Source organism: Pelodiscus sinensis, chromosome 3, assembly GCF_049634645.1.
Source record: "Pelodiscus sinensis isolate JC-2024 chromosome 3, ASM4963464v1, whole genome shotgun sequence".
In the NCBI taxonomy this organism is placed as follows: Eukaryota; Metazoa; Chordata; order Testudines; family Trionychidae; genus Pelodiscus; species Pelodiscus sinensis.
The window spans coordinates 158,816,216-158,838,818 of record NC_134713.1 but is presented as its reverse complement, the minus strand read 5'-3'; the positions used below and the strand labels follow the sequence as shown (position 1 = coordinate 158,838,818).

Genomic DNA, 22,603 nt, shown 5'->3' with positions numbered 1-22,603 from the left:
ATGTATGGGGGGGGGGGAGGAGGGAGGTGGCTTTGTGTCTTGGAAGGGGAAGGGCTTTGGGCACAGGGGTAGGGGCTAGCATCCCCCAGCTAACCCTCAGCACGGCTCAGACCACATCGCTTGGGGCTCCAGCTTCAGTTTAATAGCACGGGGCTCCAGCTGCTGCTGGGTTGGTAGTGGTAGCAGCCCACAGCCCCAGGCCCTTTTAAATCGACGGGTTGTGGGGCAGCTGTCCCCTTTGCCCTCCCCACTCCCTGCTCTTCTGGTTGGCAGCCCTGTGTGTAGGTACCAAATCAATAACATGCAAGGCTGAGACCTGGCTTCTGTTCCCTACTCAGGCAAGTCAGTTCACTTTTCTATACCTTGGTTTCCCTGTCAGTAATATGGGACTAATGACACTTCCCCATCTTTGTACCATGCTTTGAGACTGACATAAGAACAGGCTGATGTAAGAAATATGTAATGTATGCTATTTAATATGCCAAGGATTACATTAATATAGGGATGATACATGAAATTATTATGTGCTAATAATAATAAAATATTAGTAATACTAATACTAATTGAGATTTAATTCAGCAAATCACTTAACTATGTGCTTAAATCCCTTTGAACTCCATGAGACTTCAAAGCTTCATATGCTCAAACACCTATTCAAGTCAAGAAGCAGATGGGCAGAAGCCCACCAGTAACTGAGTGTACCTCTCCCAGCCTTCGGGAAGAAGCTACTGCATTCAGGATTCAAATGAGTACAGGGGACAACTTCAGCCCTCCTGCTCAACTTAAGCACTTGGATGAATCCAGGACAAATTTACCAGTGGGGGAGCATATTATACCGAGTGGCTGTTCCTTGATTCCAGCGCACTACCTGGGCAGGCCACGCCCACTTTTAATCATGAAGCTAAGCGGGTGTCAAGCGAGCACATGTGGGCTGTTAGTAACTATAAAGCAGTAAGAAGCAACCCGTATATTTTGCTTTCCCCTTCCCAAATCCCAGTCCTCTCTGCAGTTCTGTTTGCAGAATGTGACAGAGCTTTTCTTTCCCTCTGTGCTGATAGCAGAAGGGAGGGTATGGCTGATGGTAAGCAGGTCAGGCTGCACAGTATTTTAATCATCTAGATTCTCTGACAACTGAAAAGCAGAAGAAAATCTGCTCCAGCAATTCACCTTTGGACTGAGACATGCTCATTCTCAGCCCTGAACGGAGAATTTCTGTGACAGTGAGGAGCATGTTAAACTAGGGGATTAGAATGCAAGGCTGGCTGCTATCTGAACTCAAGAGTTTGCTGCCTGTGAATACAGACCTTTTTTTAATAAGGTGGATTTCTGACTAGCCATGATTATAAAGGAAAGAATCACAAATGTCCTGGCAAAACACAGAGTAGTAATTCAGCTTCCAGAAAACCAAGTCTGCCAAGACAGGATCCAGAACATGCCGATTACTTTTCTTGCCTGCTGGTTTCACGTCTAAATCGCATTGTTAAAGCTGAGCTCTAGGACTAGATCTATTCAAAGTCAAGAGTGGGAATCTGGGCGGGGTGGGGGTCCCCAGCAAGAATTCAGTTGTCTCCATGGCATGACTTAACAGCTTCTAAACAAACTGGTTATATGCTCAGGAGCTGGGAATGTATCACCTTACCTGTAGCATCTGCTTTGTGTGAGCACTTAACTGTTAGTACTGAAACTAGAGGAAGACACTTCGCAGGTGCATACAATGCCCCCGTGTCATTATCTTGACCTTTTCATTGAATCAGGCACACTGGGCAGAGCTCTTTGTGCTTCCACTGACCACCAAAACCACAACTTACTCTCCATACGGCCTTCCTTGTGCTGCAGGCCGGGCAGCGTAGTAGTATTGTTTGAACTCGTCCATCCACACTTCAGCTGTGCGCTTGGTATTTCTAGAGGAGCAACGAATGGCAGAGGTGAAAACCAATGAAGCATATCAAGGGACTTTCTACTTTCATTCAAGGGAGCCCCCAACACTGTGACTACACCTCTCCCTTTATCCCACTACCAACATATTGAGGGTGCTACTTTGGCTTCACCCAACCCACACCACTTCAGTCCATTCCTGGTTACCACCCTGGTTCTACTACTTCCATGTCCATGCAATTGCTACACACAACCTAGGTGACTGTTTGGAGGAGGAGTTTTCATCTTGGCTGGTGTAATAAGATCACAGCTAGTTCTCACAGTAACATTCCAGAAAGACCTGCGTGGGGCCTGGTTTCACAGCTGGTAGAGGTCTCTGATGGGCTGTACACTTCAACTCTTTTGGTTCTCAAAGTTTCAGTCACATATTTCCTCCTCCATTTCAGCCCTCATGCATTTGCCTTCTTGCATCCTTGAGTTTCATTTGAATAAACTCAAACTCAAAGTTAAACTCAACAGAAACCATTAACTCCCAGTGGCTTCAAAGTGAGACTAGAAAAAGGCTCCAGGTCAGCTCAGAGGAGTGCAGGAGGCTTGCAGACTTACAGAAATCCTGTAATGACCCTGAGTGGAGTTTAGAGCCAATAACAAACTCTCAAACCAGGCGAGTTTGATGCAGCTTCAGATTTCCTTGCAAATATTTCTTGCTACTCTATGTCTATTCTTTCACTTCTCTATGTTTCAGGAATACTCTCTGTGAAAGTGATGGCCTCAGTATTTAATGGTCTGGACTATTATTGCAAAACCCGCCTATCACATAAAATGTCATATGTGGGCCCTACAGCTTAGCAGGCCCGGGATAGAAGTTTCCAACCTAGCTGTACACAGCCTGGTAACCTTGTACCCTGCAAACGCAAACAGCAGCTGGGCTTTATCAGCTTTACCCCACGCCTTGATCTGGGAAACTGTAAAGTGGTAAACAAGCTTGACCTCGGTCTCAGCTCATGAAAGTGATAAGAATGGTGTTGAGGCAGTACACGCACACCCAGTAAACAACTGTAGTATAACTAGTGTAGGGAGTTCTATGCCTAGTGAGTCTCACCAAGGACCTAGACTTTGGAGGGTGCCCTGGATTCCCCCAGATGGAGCCACATCCACTGTGGCCTGGTTGAGGAGACAGGAACGGGACTCCCTGCAGACTAAAGAGATGTAAGCATTTCTAAGTGCCAGTTACTCTTTTATACATTACTCTGCCTGTGCTTATTGATGTGTCACTTTGCAGTAGCTGTGTAACCATTTGGCAGTATTAACTCTGTAATAGTAGTGATGCAGTGAGATTAATAAAAGCAACTATCCCTAACTGACTCTGTTGTAAAGTGAATTCATAATCCTGTTTGGCCATGACCCTGTGAGTTGACACCACCCAACTGTAAACTTCTCTGGACAGTGACTGACCTTAGATTTATGTCCTCTTTTGCACCAAACCCACTTGTGTCAATTAGCAAGCAATAACTGTCATGTGAATTGTGCATGAGTTGGGAAGTTGAACTTTCTTTTGCTGAGACTGGTGTGGAAGGGAGTGGCAAAGAAGGTGTATGGAAGAAATCAATCCCTGGAAGAAACCTAGAGGTGTGAATTTATACATATATGGTAATATCTTTGTACTGGGCCTTTATTGGGAGCCTTGATGAGAAATAGGAGTATTAGATTGCCTGAGTCCACACTCCAAGTTCACATCTTAGAATGCTATAAGTTAAGGCTACAAGGCATCACAGGGCTCATCAGATCTTAGCCCTCGATGCTTTGCTAATGCCTATACACACGATCCACCAGAATATGCTTTCTGATCCCCATTTGAATGGCTCTAGTGATAATACCCCAGCCACCCCTCAGAGTGGCTGTTCCATTTGCCTGATCTTTCTTTTTGTTGGAGATGGACCTACACCACAACGTTTCAACCCAGATCTTAACTTCCCTATGTTCAAAGGCATTCTGACTGGAGAGTTTGGTTTGGCCTATAATAGAGATGGGGATCCACAGCAAAGCTGGCATCTGTATTTGGAATCCAAACCTCCCAAATTTCATGGGTGTCTGTACATAAACTATTAGGTTGGACTCCTCTCTTCTTGAATCCATTAAAGCCTCTCTTCTTTATTATGGACTTTACAGCCAGAACCTGTTTAAGTTCACCCTCTTCATCCCCAACAGGGACCAATGCAGGTTACTTCCCTACAACATTTTATCAAATACTTCTCTCCATGGTCAGCCTCCAACTTGTCTCCTTCCTCCTTTTTTTACTGTATCTGTGATTACATCTCTCCTTCACCATTCTCTTGAAGCGAGGCAATGTATTCATTGTTGGTCACCTATCCTTAAAGGCCCTTTTCTCTTTAACTTTGCTGCAAGACATATCTGAAAATCATACCTAGAATGCGATAACTGAGAATGGAAATGAAAATATAACTGACTGGCCTTTCAGGGTACATCTACCCAGCAGCGTTAGCTCAGAATAACTGATGTTATTCCAAAATAACAAAATGTGCATCTACACTACAAGCCTTTATTTTGAAATTATGTCAAACTAGAGGACTTCCTACTCCAACTCGTGGTAACCCCCATTTCACGAGAAGTAAGGGAAGTCAAAGGAAGAATGTTCCTCCTTCAACTTCCTGATGGATAGCCAGTGCCAAAAGCCTAGTTAAACTATTTCGACTTCAGCTCCGCAATTGACGTAGCTGAAGTTGCATAGCTTATTCCGACTTTAGCCCTGCTACGGAGACATACCAGCAGTACATCCACAATAAGCCTGAGTAAGACATGTAGTGGACGGGTAAGAGGTGGCCATACTGCAAGAAACTGAGTATTCACATTTATTATTAGTTAATCTTATAATATTAGAAAATATACACAAAAAGGGATCCACAAACACACAGCTAATTTGGGAAACAAACTGGTGATAAACACAACTGTTTCCATCTTTGGACCACACTCTCTTTATTGGGATAACAATGAACAACCCTCCGCTTCAAAACTTGAAAGGGGAAAAAACCCTTTTTGACGCCACTGGCTGTTCAAAGAGATCCTTTAATTCTCCACTACCCCTTCTGCACTTTCTTATTCTTTAGCTAACTATTTCCAACACCAACCCAGACAGATGAATGATGCCTTCACAGGGTTATAACTTGTCTTTCTTAGCTGTGCTGTGGAGCACTTAGCTTTAGCCATGTCAGCATGTGCTTGAAAGGTTATATTCATTGTCTTAACAAGAACAGGGATCTGTTGGCCACTAAACAGGAATCCCAAGTCCTGGCCTGTCACCCAGGCTATGTCTACACTACAGGCTTCTTGCACAAGAAGCTTTTTGCAGAAGATATCTTCCGCAAAAACTTCTTGTGCAAGAGCACGTCCACATTGCAAAAGCGCATTGAAAAAGCAATGCATTTTTGCACAAGAGAACGTCCAGACTGCATGGATGCTCTCTTGAAAAGAAACTCAGATTTCTATTTACAGAATGGCCACCAGGGCACCGGGGCTTTTTTCGATTGCCTCTTTTTAAGCAAAAAATCCCCGTTCCCCGTCCACACACCCTTTTTGTGCAAGAACTCTTGCGCAAAAAGGAGTTATTCCTCGTAGAAAAAGGAATATCTACACTGGAAAAAACCCTCTGTTCTTTTGTTTTACTTGCACAAAAACATGCTTGAGGTGTGGACACTGTGTGAGTTTTTGCACAAAAACAGCCATTTTTGTGCAAAAACTCTAGCCCCAGTGTCCTGTGTCATAAGCAGCCAACTACAGTGAAGCCAGCTGCTCCCAGCTGTCAGAAGTCCAAGCATTCCTTAGGGCCTGCTCTGAAGACAGTCTTAATTTGGAGTGGGTGATCAAACTGCACCACATCTTCATTCAACATGCTCCTCTGGCTCGGTCTTCATTATCGTTATGTTCTTGCAGGCATTTGGCCCAGATTTTCTGGTCTGGTTGAACTGTCCTAAGCCCCAGGCCAGAGTCAGTGGGGACAAGGTAGCACTAAGACACATTTATGTTCCCCTTAATTTCAGAGCTGCTAGCTACCAGCCTGGTGGCATCTAGGAATCAGCAAGGGGAAGGAGTATTCCCTGCCGCACCCCTTGTGCTTAGGGACAGGGAAGGCATTAAAGAGCCATTACTTCAGTGGCCTATGCCACTGAAAGTATCTCCTGCTCTGGGGAAATCCTGAGGGGCTTGAATGACCTGGGTTTAGGTCTGTTTTGGGCTGGGACACTATTGAAATGTTGACACCTCAAATCTTTCCAGCCAAACTTTCCCCCCTTCATCCATTTCCGATGTGGGTGTTCCTCTACCAGTAACATCCAATTCCTGTTCACATAGCAACTTATCAGTCAGCAGCACACAACGACAGTAAGAGCACAACACCTACTTTATATAGGTGTTGGCATTTCCCTCTGGGAAGACATAGGGGTGTTTCTTCCGGAACACGTGTCCGACCCGGCTGCACGGGATAATTTCCAGGCTCCCACCACACATCCACACACGGAAGGAGATTTCTGAAAGAGAAGCATTGTCAACATTTTATCTCCTGACCACAGGAGCTGGGTAGAGCCTGGTTTTCTCTCTCACTTCACCCTTTGCTACACCAAATTCAGGTAAATCCATTACTGGAGGTGCTTTCCTAGGTTCAGCTTTCTTAAAATTACATATCAAAACTCCTTACTCTCTGTTTGAAGATAGCCCACTTGAAACCTGCCTATAGCACGGTGTATAACATTGCAATTGCCCAGGGAGGATGTGAAATCTCCATCTCTGGATATATTTAAGAGTAGGTTAGATAAATGTCTATCAGGGATGGTCTAGACAGTATTTGGTCCTGCCATGAGGGCAGGGGACTGGACTCGATGACCTCTCGAGGTCCCTTCCAGTCCTAGTATTCTATGATTCTATGATTAGACTTCAAGACATGCAGCATAGCTTATGTCTCAGAAACATCTTGCTGTTTGTTCCTCTAGAAATAACTTCTGCACTGTGTAATTCAGAGCCACGTCCCTCCACGGGGGCTCACCAAGAAAGGGTATGATTTCAGTTTATTAATGACTGTAACATGCCTTTAGAAGGCCCGCATTTTTATGAGTCAGGGCCTGATCCTGCCAAGCACTGAGCTGATTATGAAAGGTCCTGAGCACGCTTCAACTCCCACTGGAATCAATGGGAGCTGAGGGTGTTTACACATCCCAGGAAATGCTCAGCATCTTGTACAACTGGGCCCTTGGTGCCTATGCTGCATGCACATGTACAACAAGGTCACTTACATACACATCTGCCTGCGCTGCTTTGTGCAGAATCAGCATGGAAAACAGAGCTGCTGGTATCAGGTAATTTAGTCCAAATTGCCCAAGCAAGTTTCTGACTGTCTGGATGGGCCTTTCTGGGAGCATTTATGTCCCCTGTGGATAAAGGATTCAATACCGGAGGAACTGGCTGAAATTCTATAGGTGTATAATGCAGGAGGTGAGTCTAGATGAGCTAATGATCCCTTCTGCCCTTCAAATCTATAAATCCGATACCTCATTGCCTGATCATCATCACCTTTAGACAGAATAGGGATTTGAACACCCTGTGGGAGACAGAAAGAAAATAAGCAGAAACCAATTTCACAGTTTTTTGTATCCTGGATGACGATGATGGTTTTTGAAAGTAAAGAGTGATATTTAGCACTCATCAAGCTTTACAAACATTGGCTTGCTCCTCCCCTGGAAAACCGGAGAGTATTGTTACTCCCATTTTACTGCTGAATCACAGAAATTAGACAGGAAAGACACCCATTAGATCATATACTCCATTGCCCTGCCTATTCAGGATTATTCATAAGAACGTCCATATAGGTCAGACCAAAGGCCCATCTAGCCCAGTATCCTGTCTGCCAACAGTGGCCATTGACAAGTGCCCCAGAGGGAATGAGCAGAACAGAGCCTTACACTTCATTTTTCAGTATTAGCATAATGGTGCTGATCAGTTGCTGCTTCAATGCAAATAATGCCAATAAGAACGGAGGAGAGTTTAAAGGCAGGGTGGTTGTTACATGCCTAACTTCCAGAGTCAGAGAGAGTTCGGCACCTATCTGCCATTGGTACCTTGGACATGTCCCCCAACTGGCCTAGTTTTAAAAGTTCTAAGAAATGGCCCTTCCATCTCTTCACTTAAGAGATTATTCTTCAGCTTAATATGTCTCCCTGTCAGGAGGTCTGACCTGGCACTCACCTTTCTTAATTCCGCCATGATCCCATTACTCTTAGGTACACTTCATGCATCAGCAAGTGATTCTTTGCTTTCCCTTTGAAAACCCTGCAAGTATCGGTGGAGCATTATCATGTCCCCACTTTTGTCACGGGGTAATCGAGCTCTCAAAACAATCTTAATATTTCCCCTGATAATTTCCGCGGCTCTCCTTAGAACTCCGTTAATATGGTTTGGGGAAACTGATGCACGGGGGCTAGGTGACTTCCCCAAAACCACACAGAAAGTTCATGTCAGAGCCAGCACCAGCACTAAAGCTGTCCCTGGTTCTCAAACCATTAGGCAAGGCTTTCTCTGTCTCTCTCTCCAGTTGAAAATTAAGTTCCTTAAAGGGAAGGACTCTTCCTGTGTGCCCTCTCCCTTGGTTACTGTGCAATTTTTGTTCCAATTCATGAAAACATCACTGTCACGCAGCTTTTGTAAAAGGTATTTTAAGATATAAAATATAAATTGGGGGAGGGGGGGAGCAAAATTGGGTGAGTATCCCTTTAAACACAGTGACATTATCATCAGATAGGACAAAACAGCCAATCATGATCATAGTCCGCATGTGCTCTTTGGGGGTTACCCAGCTGCAGCTGTTTCCAGCCCTCACTGCCCCTCCTGGCTCTCTCTGGCAAAGCCCTGGTGAGACCAAACTAGCTGATGAGGAATTTCATGCCTTGAGCTCATCTCTAATGACAAGGCCCCTTCAGGACACACTACCAAAGCCCAGAAGCAGAAGCACAGCAGGCGGCCGCGGAACAGACGTGAGTGTCTCCTTTCAGAAGTCCCCTCCCTCTTGCAGCTCCCCCCTCCTTTTGCTGTGGCAATTATTGAGAAGCAAGCACTGGCGAGGAGTGGAGCCTCACAACTCACCCAGGGCAGGTATTAATGGGCCAATAAAAAATGCCCTTGTGCCGCATCTTAGTGCTATATTGGGAGCCACCTTAATCACAACAGGAAGGAAATGAGATTAGTAAGGGATTTAGAGGTTCTCAGCTGTTACATTCAGCTCTCCTTGCATCCGTTCTTCATCTGCCCATGTGTAGCACACTGTACGGTCCCTGAGTATCACTGCAATTAAAACCTGATGAACGCACAGTTAGCCCAAGCAGCTGGGAACTGGCTTGTGGATGCTGTGCCATTCATCCCTCCACTTTCTGTTCAGCCTGCCAGGGACTATGGCTCTCTGAAGGGTTTGTGAGGGTGTGGGTAGGCTGTAGATTTCAACCCCCTGCTAGCTTGCATCTTAAAGCACAATGAAGAGGAAGGATGATGTGATTTCAATGCACTGAAAATCAGTCTGGAAGCACAGTGCTCAAACTGAAGAAGAGACTTAGTAAGTGAAGCATCAACTTCCAACCACCTGGCAGCCTTGCAAGTCCCAGAAGGGACAATTCAAAGCCTTCAATTCTTCCCAGTTTACTGGGTATGGAACTAATACTTGGCCCCACCTATATCACCTGCCTTCCATGGGACTGAGAGTGCTACTGTAATGAGTAATCCTCACAGCACCCTCTAAGTAAGGTTGTTTTATGCTCATTTAACAGATGGGGAAACTGAGGCACGACATGGTTAACACATGTGTCCAAGTCACACAAGGCCAGGAATGCAAGCCATATGCCCTGGTACCTAGACCTGTCCCTTACCCACAACCCATTACTTGAGTTTTAAGCCAATCACTGGTGCATTGTTACTTTTGCTTCAGTTACTATTACAATCCTTCCATGTTCTATTAAACATGGTGTGTAACAAAGTGTCAGACTCCAAAGGATCTCCTTGCTCCAGCTCGGCCACGCAAGGCTCTGTCCTGACAGAGGAACACTCTTCTGCTAGTACCATGACCCCCCTCCTATTCTCCCTGTCACTATTTGCTACCAACTTGACAATGCTACAATTCTGCACACCTGAGTTACATGGCACATGGAAGCAAGGCCTGCCAAGGGGAATTGCAATGTCTGCAGAGAGGGGAAGACAGCAAAGCAGGGGGTTTGAGTGTTGGAAGGGATAGCTAATGAGCCAGGGACTCATTCTTTGCTAGGTCTCCATCCTGAATCCATTCAGGGCTGGGATGTCACCACTATCCAAAGGGAGTTCAGTGATCTGCATGAAATGAGTTGGCAGGTCTCACTCTAAAACTGGCAGCTAAGGATCCACAGCCTATTTGGCATCTCTACTGGCACTCTTGGCAATGAAAGTGAACAGCCAGGGGCACTAACCACCCCAGAGACAGCCCTCAGGGTGGTCCCTTCAGGTCAGGTTTGAGGCATGCTGGAGGCTTGCCCTTGCTATAGTGACATGAAGCATCTTCAATCTGCAGGCAGACACTCAACAGCCGGGCACCAGCCGCAGTAAATTTGCTGACAGAAAGCTAAAGAAGGAAATTCCAAACCAGTGTGGGCAGTGACAGAATCCCAATAGCCCTCCCTCTAATTTGAATGCAGATTCCAACTTGCTTTTATTTTCGATGGAGTCTGGCAGTCCCCTGTGGCTGGCAATCACGCTGCCATAAAGCTGCGGAGTTTACAGTTGTTAATGTTGAAAAAAAAACCCACTGCAGTGCTACATTGTATTCAGAGTGCTCCATCTAATTAGGAAGAAGAGTAAATCACCAGAGGGCTGAAATGTATTTCACTGCAAATATAATGAAAGGAAGTGCAAAATGCACCACAAGAGCCTAATGTCTCAGCCACTTACCCTGAAACCTGCCACTGGCGCAACTTAAATCAGAATCTAGTCCGCTGTGCGCTTAGCACAGGGGAGATTCTGTTCTGTCAGGTGGGAAGGTGAGGAGCTCTGCGGCTAGGTCACTGAGGGGCAAGTTCTGAACCCTCTCAGGGAGGGAGGTGAGAGCAGGAGCTAAACTCACACAGTCGGAGGTTCAAGTCCACCACTTTGATGTCACCATTTGAGCCTCTTTGGTCCATTTTGTGTCGTACGTACTATCCCATTTACACACAAGCTGTCGTCCCGCTTCTCAGCTCCCTCATGCTGGAGAGGTCCCAGCTGTTGGCCTATTACAAAGGGCCAAATACACCACAGTTGTTGCAGAGAGAAGCCAACTTTCCCTCTATGTACCAAGAAGACTCACCGTGTCCTAGGTGGGGTTTCCAACCTGTCTATCCTCAGAAACTGTACTGGTGGAGGATACTAGAGGAATGCTTACTACTGCCCAGCGGCTCCAACAGAGATCAGGACCCATCTGTGCTAGGCCAAATATATACAGTCAGTGACATTCCCTGCCTTATAAAGCTTACAGGAGGCACCAGAGAGGTGAACTGACTTGTACAAGCTCATGTTGCAGGTTAATGATAGAATTGGGAATCAAACCCAGGACTTCTGCCAGTCCAGGGACCACACTGCCTTCCATAAAGCATGTCTCCTCCAGCCTCTATGTTTATAATCTAGGCTTGGCCAATGCCATTTGTTTTAGCACTTCATGGGATGCCTGCAACTCTTGATTAGTTTAATCTAGCAAGCTCCATGGCTAGCAAATCTTGAGTCTATTAAAGTTTGAACTTTGGTTAAATTCTGCCTGGGACTCCATGATATGGCTGCCCTCTGACATTGGGTGGGTGAGAACACATGCTACTAACGAGAACACCTAGCTCCATAACATAGGTTAGAATGACATATAAAGCCATAGTGCCCAGCACGCTAGCCACATGTGGCTATTTGGCCAGTTGAGTGTGGCTATTTGGTTTGAACAATGTGGCTATTTGGCTGGCTGAGTGTGGTTAGTTTGCTGGAAGCTATAGCCACTATAGTGGCTACTGCTTCAGAACTGGTTGGATCCCACAGATATAAAGGGTATAAACCCTCATGCTTCAGGGTGTAAGCCAACAGCTAACTGACAGAAATTTCTCCTAAGGTGCATCTACACAGCAGGGCTTAACTCAGAATAAGCTACCCAAATTGAACTACGTCAATTGCATAGTTTATTTCAAAATGGGGAGCGTCTACACAGCATTTATTTTGAAACAGAGCATTCTTCCTCTGACTTCTTTTACACCTCATACAATAGTGTCGGAGTAAGAAGTCCTTTATCTTGATAGTATTTTGACATTATTTTGAAATAACTGCCTGCTGTGTAGATGCAGACTACGTTATTTTAAAACAATGCTAGTTATTTCGAAATAATGTTCCTGTGTAGACATACCCCTAGGGGGAGACTCTTCCATAATTGTCTATTTTGGTCTCTTTCTGGATTGAGGATACAGGACCACGCATCTGATCCAGTATGGCACGTCCTATATCTATGTTTAGTTTTCTTTGCAAAGACAAGTTTGAGACCATTAATTCAAGATGGGAAAAAGGCTCCATGGGATTTTGTGATGAATTTCTTCAGATAGCAGAGGAAGGAAGAGCAGATGCTGCAGGTCAGACCACTGGCAAGAAATTCTCTCTCTCACACGCACATTTTACACGAAAAGAAAGAAATAAAATACTATAGAGAAATAGCGAATAGAAGACATCAATAGCGCTAGACAGTGGATGGGATTATTGTAAAACACAAACATCTGTTCCGATGAATCCCTGACAGCATTGCTACATCTGTTAAGATAGGATTTTTTTTCCTTGCTAGTCACACTCCCCAGAGGTGCTGAAGTATTAAAACCAGCGTAAGATCTCCTCCCTGTCATCAAGTGCATCCTTCGCCTTTCACAACTGCTGGCCAACTGGATCCAATCAGCAGCATGATTACAGCAGCCAACAGAATCAAGCCCAACCTGATCTAGCACTGTCGGACATGGTGAATGAGGATAGTTCATCATCTACTTAACCCCTTCATCGGGGCTCACAGCCAGGAGCTTCCCAAATGACACATGTGAACACAGAGGGCAGAGATGGAATGAGATGTCCAGAAGCACAGGGCCCTACATCCACTTGCCATCAAATTAATTAGGCCAGGTTTTCTCAGCCTTTTCCATGCTGGAACCCCTCCCATCTAGCCAAGGTTAACCTGGGAATCTCTCTCTTATTTAGCAGTATAGGCATGAAAGCGTTGTCACAACGCTCTGATGGCTGTTTTTTCATAGATTAATAGAAGGGTCCACTGTGATCATTTAGCCTCACCTCCTGTATAACAAAGGCCATAGAACTTCCACAAAGTAATTCCTCGAGCAGAGCTTTTAGAAAAACATCCCATCTTGATTCAAAAATTGGCAACAATGGAGAGTTCACTATGATCTTTGGTAAATGGCTCCGTTGATTAGTGAAAAAAAAATTACCTCTCATTTCCAGTTTGAATTTGTCCAGCTGCAACTTCCAGCCATTGCTCATGTTTTCCTTTTTTCTGCTACACTGTTGAGCCCACTAAATATTTAAATATGTGTGTCCCACATAAACACTGATAGACTGTAATAGAGCAACCCCTTAACTTCTTTCTTTGAATGTAAATAGATTGAAATTCTTGAATCTGTCACTGCACAGCATGTTTTCTGGTCTTTTAATCATTCTTGAGGCTCTTTTTTGAGCTCTCTCCCGTTTATCAACATCCTTTTTGAATTGTGGAGCCAGAAATGGACACAATATTCCTGCAGTGTCGCACTACTGCCAAATACAGAGGTAATGCAACCTTTCTACTGATACTCAAGCTTCCTGTTTATGCACCCCAGGATTGCATTAGTTGTTTTGGCCACAACATCATACTGGGAGCTCATGTTCAGCTGATTAATGACCCTTTAATCTTTTTCAGAGTCACTGCTTCTCAGGATAGAATCCCCTGTCTTGTAAATATGGCCTGCATTCTTTGTTCCTAGATGCATATATTTACATTTAGCTGTGTTTCGCAACACATATTGTTTGCTTGCACCCATTTTCCTAAGTGAACCAGATCATTCTATATCAGAGACATGTCCTCTTTGATTTTACCACTCTCTCAATTTCTGTATTATTGGCATACTTTATCAATGAAGAGTAAATGTCTTTTGCAAGGTCATTGATAAAAATGTTAAACACTGCAAGGCCAAGAACCGATCCGTGTGGGACCCCACTTGAATGATGATTCCCCATTTGCAGTTGTATTTTGAGACCTAACAGTTAGCCGTGATTTAATCCACTTACTAGGTGACATGTTAGGTTTTTTTATTTTCTAGATTTTTAATCAGGATGTTGCACAGTACCAAGTCAGTCACATCAACGCTATTGCCATTTTTATCAACCAAATTTGTAATGTCATAAAAAAAAGATGCCAATTTACTTGAACAGGAGATGTTGTCCATAAATGCACGTTGACTTGCATTAATTATATTGCCATCCTTTAATTCTTTTTTAATCAGGTCCTGTATCAGCTACTCTCTTACCTTGCCTGGGATGGCTGACAGGCTTATAATTATCTGGATCATCCCATTTACTCTTTCTAAAAACTGGCATAAGGTTAGCTTTCTTTCAGTCTTCTGACACTTTTGCAATTCCTCCAAGACTTCTTGAAAACCAACATTAACAATTCAGCTCTTCTCAACCAGCTCTTTTCAAACTCTTCAATAGAAATTATTTGGACCTGGCGATTTACAAATGTCTAATTTAAGTAGCTTCTTTTCAGCATTCTCCAGTGACACTAGTAGAATGGAAAGTGTTTGATCATTGCCATATGAAGAAACTATATCATCTCTTCTGCCTCAAGTAGGAATAAGAGATCATCCGGAAAAGGGCTTATTTTCCAGAGAATCACGTCTAGACTGGCGCTTTTCTCCGGCTTATCCCCAAGCCGGAAAAAAGTGGCAGCCATGTAAATGCAAATGCCGCGGGGGATATTTAAATCCCCCGCGGATTTTGCTATTCCGATGTGTCTAATCTGCATCCCTTTTCCGGAAAAGGAGTGCAGTGTAGACACAGACGAGGGGTACGTCTAGACTACATGGCTCCGTCGACGGAGCCACATAGGTTTGTTTGTTCGGCAAAGGGAAATGAAGCCGCGATTTAAATAATCGCGGCTTCATTTAAATTTAAATGGCTGCCCCGCTCTGCCGATCAGCTGTTTGTCAGCAGATCGGGGCAGTCTGGACGCTCCCCTGTTGACATGAAAGCCCTTTATCGATCTCCCTGGTAAACCTCATCCTACGAGGCATAACGAGGAGGTTGATAAAGGGCTTTCAGGTCGGCGTGGGAGCGTCCAGACTAGTGCGCTGAGCCGACAAACAGCTGATCAGCTGTTTGTCGGCTCAGCGCGGCAGCCATTTAAATTTAAATGAAGCCGCGATTATTTAAATCGTGGCTTCATTTCCCTCTGCCGATCAGCCTAATCTACATGGCTCCATCGATGGAGCCATGTAGTTTAGACACACCCTACCTGAAGGCCTGTTTCTGGGCACTAGTCCCTGAGCCCACCCTTTCTGCTGGAGACCATGTCTCTACCTCAATTCCTTCCACCCTCTTCCCCACCAGATGTAGGCGCCCCATCCCAGCCATCTTGGGTTCTGGCCAGCCCTAGCTCCAGAGCAGCAGGCTGCCCCAACACCAACACCAACACCAACTGCCCCAGGTTCTAGACAGCCAATCAGCTTGCCTTAGCCCCAGACCCAGACCCAGGCCCAGCCTGCTTTGGGGGAGAGGCTAAGCAAGGGCAGGAAGAGGAGTAGCCTGGGCTGGGGCCACAGGGGAAGACCAGAATGCAAAAGGGGGCCTTGGGGCAGAACTTAGGTAATACCAGCCATGCTTGAGAGGAAGATCTAGCCCCATCTCTTGTGAGAATGAAGCCCCACACATCCCTGTATAACAAGAGACTCACCAAAATTCTCCCCACCCCAGATGTCCATGGCAGTGTCATACTTCCCGAGGTGGTTGAACCAAGCCTTGTCGATCACAAAGAGCCCCCCTGCAATGATCGGAGTCCTGCAGAGATACACAGGGAAAGGGGACAAGCTCTTACTCAAACACTGGAGCAGAACCCCAGATGCGCAATTCGCCACCTCTTTTCACTTTCTATTCTGCATCTATGAATCTTCCTATTACCTTAAAGAAGGAGACACATCAAAAAGTGACAGACCCATTTAACTGGCTGGTGTGGTATTTTTCTGTCAATCAGCAGCACTTAAAAACAGGCCAATGCATCTATTAGCACAACTCCTAGAAGCCCAGAGTTCACAGCCCTTATGGTTGGCTTCAGAACCAAGAATACACTCAGCAGTTGGGACTTATGTACATGACATTACCTAAAGTGCCTTTGTGCCAGGAGATATCTTATTAGAAGCACCATTGCAACAGGGAGATGTTGACTAGCCTGTGCCTGTTGAACAGGGAATTTTTAAAAGTCATCGAATTTGATTCAACATTTCTCAAACTAGGGACCCCAACCCAAAAGGGGGTTATAAGATTATTATGGGGGGGGTTGCAAGAGCAGTTGTTGGTGGCTCAAGCAGAAGCAGTGCAGAAGTAAGGGTAGCACAGTGGGGGGCCATTTGTCACTTTTTCAGGGGAGTCATCACAGTATGACTTTTTCAAAAGAGGGTCCTAGCAAAAAATAAAGTTTGAGAATCCTGACTGATCTTTATTTCAAAACACGGCTACTTTTTGCCTTTTGGATTAGCTGGCATGGGTATCAAAGAGAAGTCATATGGCAGGGCTGGAGAGAGAGAGAAAGAGAAGGATCATTTTAGGAGGACCACTCATTTCATGGGCCAAGCCACCCTCTGAACCTGTGTCACTTCCTGCAAACACATTCAGTTAGGATGCATTGAATCTGTCTCGGGACTCATGATTTCTCTGCATCATGTTTGCAGGGCAGCATAATCACAAACATTAGATGAGGCATTGGGGGATGAACATGAGTTCATTACAAGAGCCAAGATAGGGAGAAGCAAGATTTGTTTCCCAACAGTGTGTGTCCTCTGCAGTGTTTCTGGAGCTCTGAGCACTCACCGCCACATTCCCCGTCCCATGCTGCCACAATACTTTTCTGTTCAAGGACTTGACAAAATTCCAGCCAACGCCATACCTCTGCCAGCCACAAGGGGTGATAATGAATAGGGTGAGGCACGCTCAGCCAAAGAATGAGGACAGACACTTTTCTCTTCCTGACTCCATTAACTCTCCTGAGACTCATCACTCACTCCAGACTTGCTGTCTGTCCCTTGGGCAGCTCAGCAAGGCAGTGCTGGTTGGGAAGGCATGATGCAGTTAACATGCTTGTATCAAGGCAAGGGTATCATCCTATCAAGTTTCCTTCTTGTTCTTGGGCAAAATATTAATTGTGAGAAGAAAAGTGAGGCCTTGTCTACTCTACTGCAGACCATCAACCTAAGTTGTGCAACTTCAGCTACAGGCAGTCCCCGGGTTACTGTAAGATAGGGACTGTAGGACTGTTCTTAAGTTGAATCTGTATGTAAGTCGGAACTGGCGTCAGCCGCTGCTGAAACTGATCAGTTTCAACAGCGGCTGAATCTGGATGCCAGTTCTGACTTACATACGGATTCAATTTAAGAAACCCAGGCGTCCCCAAGTCAGCTGCTGCTGAAACTGATCAGCGGCTGATTCCAGGAAGCCCGGGGCAGAGCAACTGGGGTGCTGCTGGGTTGCTCCAGTAGCCCGGCTCCTCAGCGCTACTGGAGCAACCCAGCAGCACCCCAGCTGCTCTGCCCCAGGCGTCCTGATTCAGCCACTGCTGAAATTGACCAGCAGTGGCTGAATCAGGACGCCTGGGCTATGTCTAGACTGCAAGCCTCTTTCGAAAGAGAGCATCTAGACTGCACGTTGAACTTTCGAAAAAGCGGCTTGCCTTTTCGAAAGAAAGCATCCAGTGAGTCTGGATGCTCTCTTTCGAAGAAGCCCTATTTACATTGAAGAACGCCTTCTTTTGAAAGAGGAACTTTCGAAAGAAGGCGTTCTTCCTCGTGAAATGAGGTTTACCGCCATCGAAAGAAAAGCCACGTTCTTTCGATTTAATTTCGAAAGAACGCGGCTTGAGTCTGGACGCAGGGGAAGTTTTTTCGGAAAAAGGCTACTTTTCCCGAAAAAACCCTGAGTCTGGACACAGCCCTGGGGCAGAGCAGCTGGGGTGCTGCCAGGTTGGTACAGTAGCGCCGAGGAGCGGCGCTGCGGGACCAACCCGGCAGCGCCCCAGCTGCTCTACCCCAGGCATAGGCAAGAAAAGCCTGGTCTGCTGGGGGGGGGGCACTAGCTGCCCCCCCCCCCCCAGCAGACCAGGGAGACGCGGGTGGCAGGACCGCCCGCGTCCTCCACGGCTTTGCTCCGTCTCCCTGGTCTGCTGACCAGGGAGATGGGGAGCAAAGCCACGGAGCACGCCCGCAGCGGGACAGCCCAGGCACGCCCGGGCTGTCCCACTGCGGGCGTGCTCCGCGGCTTTGCTCTGCGTCTCCCTGGTCTGCAGGGAGACGGGGAGCAAAGCCTTGGAGCACGCCTGCAGCGGGACAGCCCAGGCGCGCCTGGGCTGTCCCGCTGCGGGCGTGCTCCGAGGCTTTGCTCTGCGTCTCCCTGGTCTGCGGGGGGGGGGCTGCCCCCCCAGCAGACCAGGGAGACGTGGAGCAGCTTTTCTCGCCCCGGAGGACGGGGGCGGTGGGACTGCAGCGCACCTGGGCGTCCCGCCACTCCAGTCCTCCGGGGCGAGAAAAGCCCCGTTCGTAACTGCGGATCCGCCATAAGTCGGATCCGCATAACTCGGGGACTGTCTATACATGAATAACGTAGCAGAAGTCAACATACTTAGGTCTGTTTAAGTTAACAGCTGATGGTCTCCTGTTGACTCTGCTGACTCTCCTGAAGTACTGGAGTCAACAGGAGAGCATTTGGCGGTTGATTTATTGCATCTATACTAGAAGTGATAAACAACCCCCACCGGCCTGACTGCTGTCTGTGGAACCTTTAGTAAAGACATGCTTTGTTGTGGAGAAAAGGTTCTCATTCACAGGCTGGAAGAACTAGGAAGCTTCGCTATCTTTCCTTAGCTGCTTAGGGGAAAATTCACATGGAGCACTGAGAAATGATCATGTTACAATAATAATAATTTTGACCCCTGTGTTGTAAAAGCCCCACAGCAAACTGGAACTCAGGACAGACTCATGAGACTCAGGACTGTTGTGAGATGTGTGAGAGTGCCTATCTATCTCCTTCATGGTACCATATATTAAACCAAATCCCTAATTATATACTTCAGTTTCCTTCTGGACCAGCTAAATAGGAGAATGATTTGCAAAAATGATACTTATTGCTGTATCAACAAAATTGGGCAATATCTCCAGTTAGGGCCAGATCCACAGCCGGTGAAGTAAATGAAAAGACTCCCGTTGACTTCAATGGACTTTGAGCCTAGTCCTTAATGTGCAAATTTCCCTGCAAGTGAACTGGACAAAATCAAACAAGGCCCTGGACACAGCTTGGCTGGCACAAAATTCCGCAGAAGAAAACCTTCCATTCACTCCAGAGTTTCCCCCTTCCTTGTCTTGACACTTACTTAATAGGTTCTGTTGGGTCAATTCGCTTGGCTTTTTGTTCTGGGGAAAGCTGCTCCCATTTGAAATGTAAACTCCAGTCAAACCCTAAAAAACCAAGTAGAGAAAGACCATTGTGAGATTAGAGATGGACATAAACAAGGAAACTACCAAACCCATCCCCTGGCCAGCACAGAATTGCTTCTTCTTTTCTAGTTACAAATGACCCAAATAATAGGGCCACAGCCTGTTCTCTTAGGAGACAATTTCAGTGTCTAACACATGTAAATATTACAAACAAAAAACTACAAGAAAGGAGCGTTTCAGTTGCAATATCCAGAACACAAAAGCCAGGAAATGTCCAAACAAAGGTTATCTATACAGCCTTAATTCAACATTCTTATGCATATGCATTAGGATGCAGTCTTTAACTACATAAGCAAACACTTATTTTCACAGGAACCCTGCCCCATTCAGTGCACAGAATGGACAGTTGATGATCAGCAGTTTAATATTTCTTGTTACCAGTGTCGTTCAACATGTGAGCCCCTGGCCTTATTAATTTCCTTTTTTATGGTGCTCATCACTGTAATAGCTGAGGGTTTTACAAGCATTAGTGAATTTACCTTCACAGCACTCACATAGCATGATGGGGTGATACTATACTTATTTTACAGATGGAAAACGGAGGCAGGGAGAAAGTAAGGTACAAAGCATATGTTAATTCGGGGTGCCCAGTTTGAGATACGTTGGACCTGATTTTTCAAAGTATTTAGCGTTACACAGAATTTTGAATGTTCAAAGCCCAGCTTCTATTGACTTCAATTGCATTTGTGAGTGCTCAACACATCTGCATATCAAGACAGGCCTCCCATATTGAGGCACACACAAGTAGTGACCATCTCTGAAAAGTCTGTTGTAAGTGCGTGGTGCAGCATCACACAGGCATGGAACCCAGATCACCACACAGCATTCAACTGTCTAAACCCTGAGACCCCACCTCCTTCTCTTTCTGCAGCCCCCTGCCTCATTCACCATCCATCCACCTTTCAATTCTGCAACAAATGAAACAGGGGCCTTCCAACAAAACCCGCTCTGATGCACAGCACAGGTTCATTCTCTAGGTATGAAGGAAATGTTGTGTGTTCTGGGGCTCTTAGAGAGGTGCAAAGCACAAAGGGGCACAGGGACAGGACTCTCAGGCTATGTCTAGATTGCAGGCTTCTTTCGGAAGAAGCTTTTCTGGAAGAGATATTCTGTAAAAACTTCTTCCGAAAGAGAGCATCCTCACTGCAAAAGCGCATTGAAAAAGGGATCTACTTTTCCAACAGATAGCGTGTTGAAACAGCTATCTCTTTTTCAACAGCTATCTCGCATGTAAGCTGTGATTACTATGGGCAGAATGGTCACCAGGGGACCTGTGCTTTTTTCTCTTTTCTCTTCTTGCAAAAGAACTCACTCTTCCCCGTCCAAACACACCGTTTTGCAAAAGATCTCTTCTTCCTCGTAGAAAGAGGTTTACAATGTTGGAAAAACCCCTCTATTCTTTCAATTTTCTTTCGAAAGAATGCAATTGCAGTGTGGACATAATTGACAATTTTTGGAAAAATGCTGTTTAAAAAAAAAAAAAGCCTCTATAGTGTAGACATACCCTCAGAGAGCCAGCAAGTTTGCAGTGAGGTTAAAATTAGAGGCTGCTTGATCTGCTAGGCCCCACTCTTGAGAAGGGGGACTCAAAGATCGTAGCAAAGAGGCAATGATCCAAGCCTGTTGGATCTTGAAAAATGGCTTTGGCTCTGTTTATGGAACTGTATAAATTGCCATACCAGAATACACTCAGGGTTCATCTGGCCCAATTACTCCTTTCTGCAGAGATTATAGAGACTGGTCTTCAGTATGGGCCATGTTTCCTCCAGTACAAACAAGTTAATCTGTCATTAGTCTCATCATAAGTTATATTTGTTAAAAGCACAAGAGCCTGCCCAGCTGGCATTTTCTAGAGAAATCTAAGGATATGAGTAAAAGACTCCAAGGGTGCATGCAACACAAAAACAAAGAGAGGAGCCATTCTCCCTTAGCATAATGAAAGAACAGCCTTCTCCAAGGAGGGAAGAGACCTCTGGCCATTTAGCACAGGAAAGTCATATTTCAGGGCATGGTTCTTCACTGCATCACTTTGGTTTTACACTGGCATATAGCTGGAGAGACACCGTGGGGAAATCAGGCAACCAGAAATGTGCAAAGCTCAGAAGGGGACTTCAGCTAATAAACCAAAGTATAGCTGTGGAGATACGCATGGCAATACAATCCCTCCATGTCCCTCCTCTTCAATGACCCCTCTGCTGCTGGGGGTTAGCTTAGATGTGATACTTCTCTCCAGCACGGCCACTGTCCCCTCAAAAGGAACTCCAGTCCCTCAAGTCAGTGCTCTGAAGGGCCGTTCTAGCCCTGCAAGCTGACAGAGGAGGAAACTGGATATTTTTAGCATGCAGTGCACAAAATAGTTGTGTGCACAGAACATTATAAATAATCCTTACAGTAGGGAGCTCCGAGTCAGTGCCTCCTTCACACTGAGTCAGCCGCTTTCCTCTGCCAGCATCTGCTGAGCATAGGATCTGACATATCAGTATCACCTGACAGGGAGTGAGCACAACACGACACACTCACCACCTCGCAGGTCCGAGGAAGCGGCCACGTAGGCAAAGGTGTCCAAGTTGATGATGTCAATAACTGGACTGACCACGCGGGTTGGATCCTGAAAACAAGACACAAAACAACCCGTGACTTTTGGCCTGGTGTTGCTTCTCTTCAGAAGCCACCTCAGGAGCCGAGAAAACCTGTGTGATGGACAAAGAGGCGAGGAAGTTGGTTTGCCTCTGAAGTCCTCTACTGATTCACAGGACAAACAAGTTAAGGGAAGGGCCAAATTCTTAGTTATGCAGAATGGCTGGAATTCCTGGTGTCCAGATCACAGAGGCAACTCTCCTTCTTGGGGGGAGGGATAGCTCAATGGTTTGAACACTAGCCTGCTAAACCCACGGTTGTGAGTTCAATCTTTGTGGAGGGGATTTGGGGCA

General features: G+C 45.8%; 1 protein-coding gene across 3 annotated transcripts in view; it reads right to left on the bottom strand.

Annotated features, from left to right (window-relative positions):
- GALNT14 (polypeptide N-acetylgalactosaminyltransferase 14) overlaps positions 1-22,603 on the bottom strand; it is a 206,386-nt gene that overhangs the window by 19,485 nt on the left and 164,298 nt on the right. For all 3 annotated transcript variants that reach the window (XM_075925330.1, XM_006118082.4, XM_075925331.1), the window contains 5 exons: positions 22,194-22,281; positions 19,550-19,634; positions 15,872-15,975; positions 6,290-6,416; positions 1,809-1,901 (listed from right to left, as the gene is read on the bottom strand). In XM_075925330.1, the coding sequence (XP_075781445.1) occupies positions 1,809-1,901; positions 6,290-6,416; positions 15,872-15,975; positions 19,550-19,634; positions 22,194-22,281 (497 nt within the window). The remainder of the gene's footprint in view (positions 1-1,808; positions 1,902-6,289; positions 6,417-15,871; positions 15,976-19,549; positions 19,635-22,193; positions 22,282-22,603) is intronic.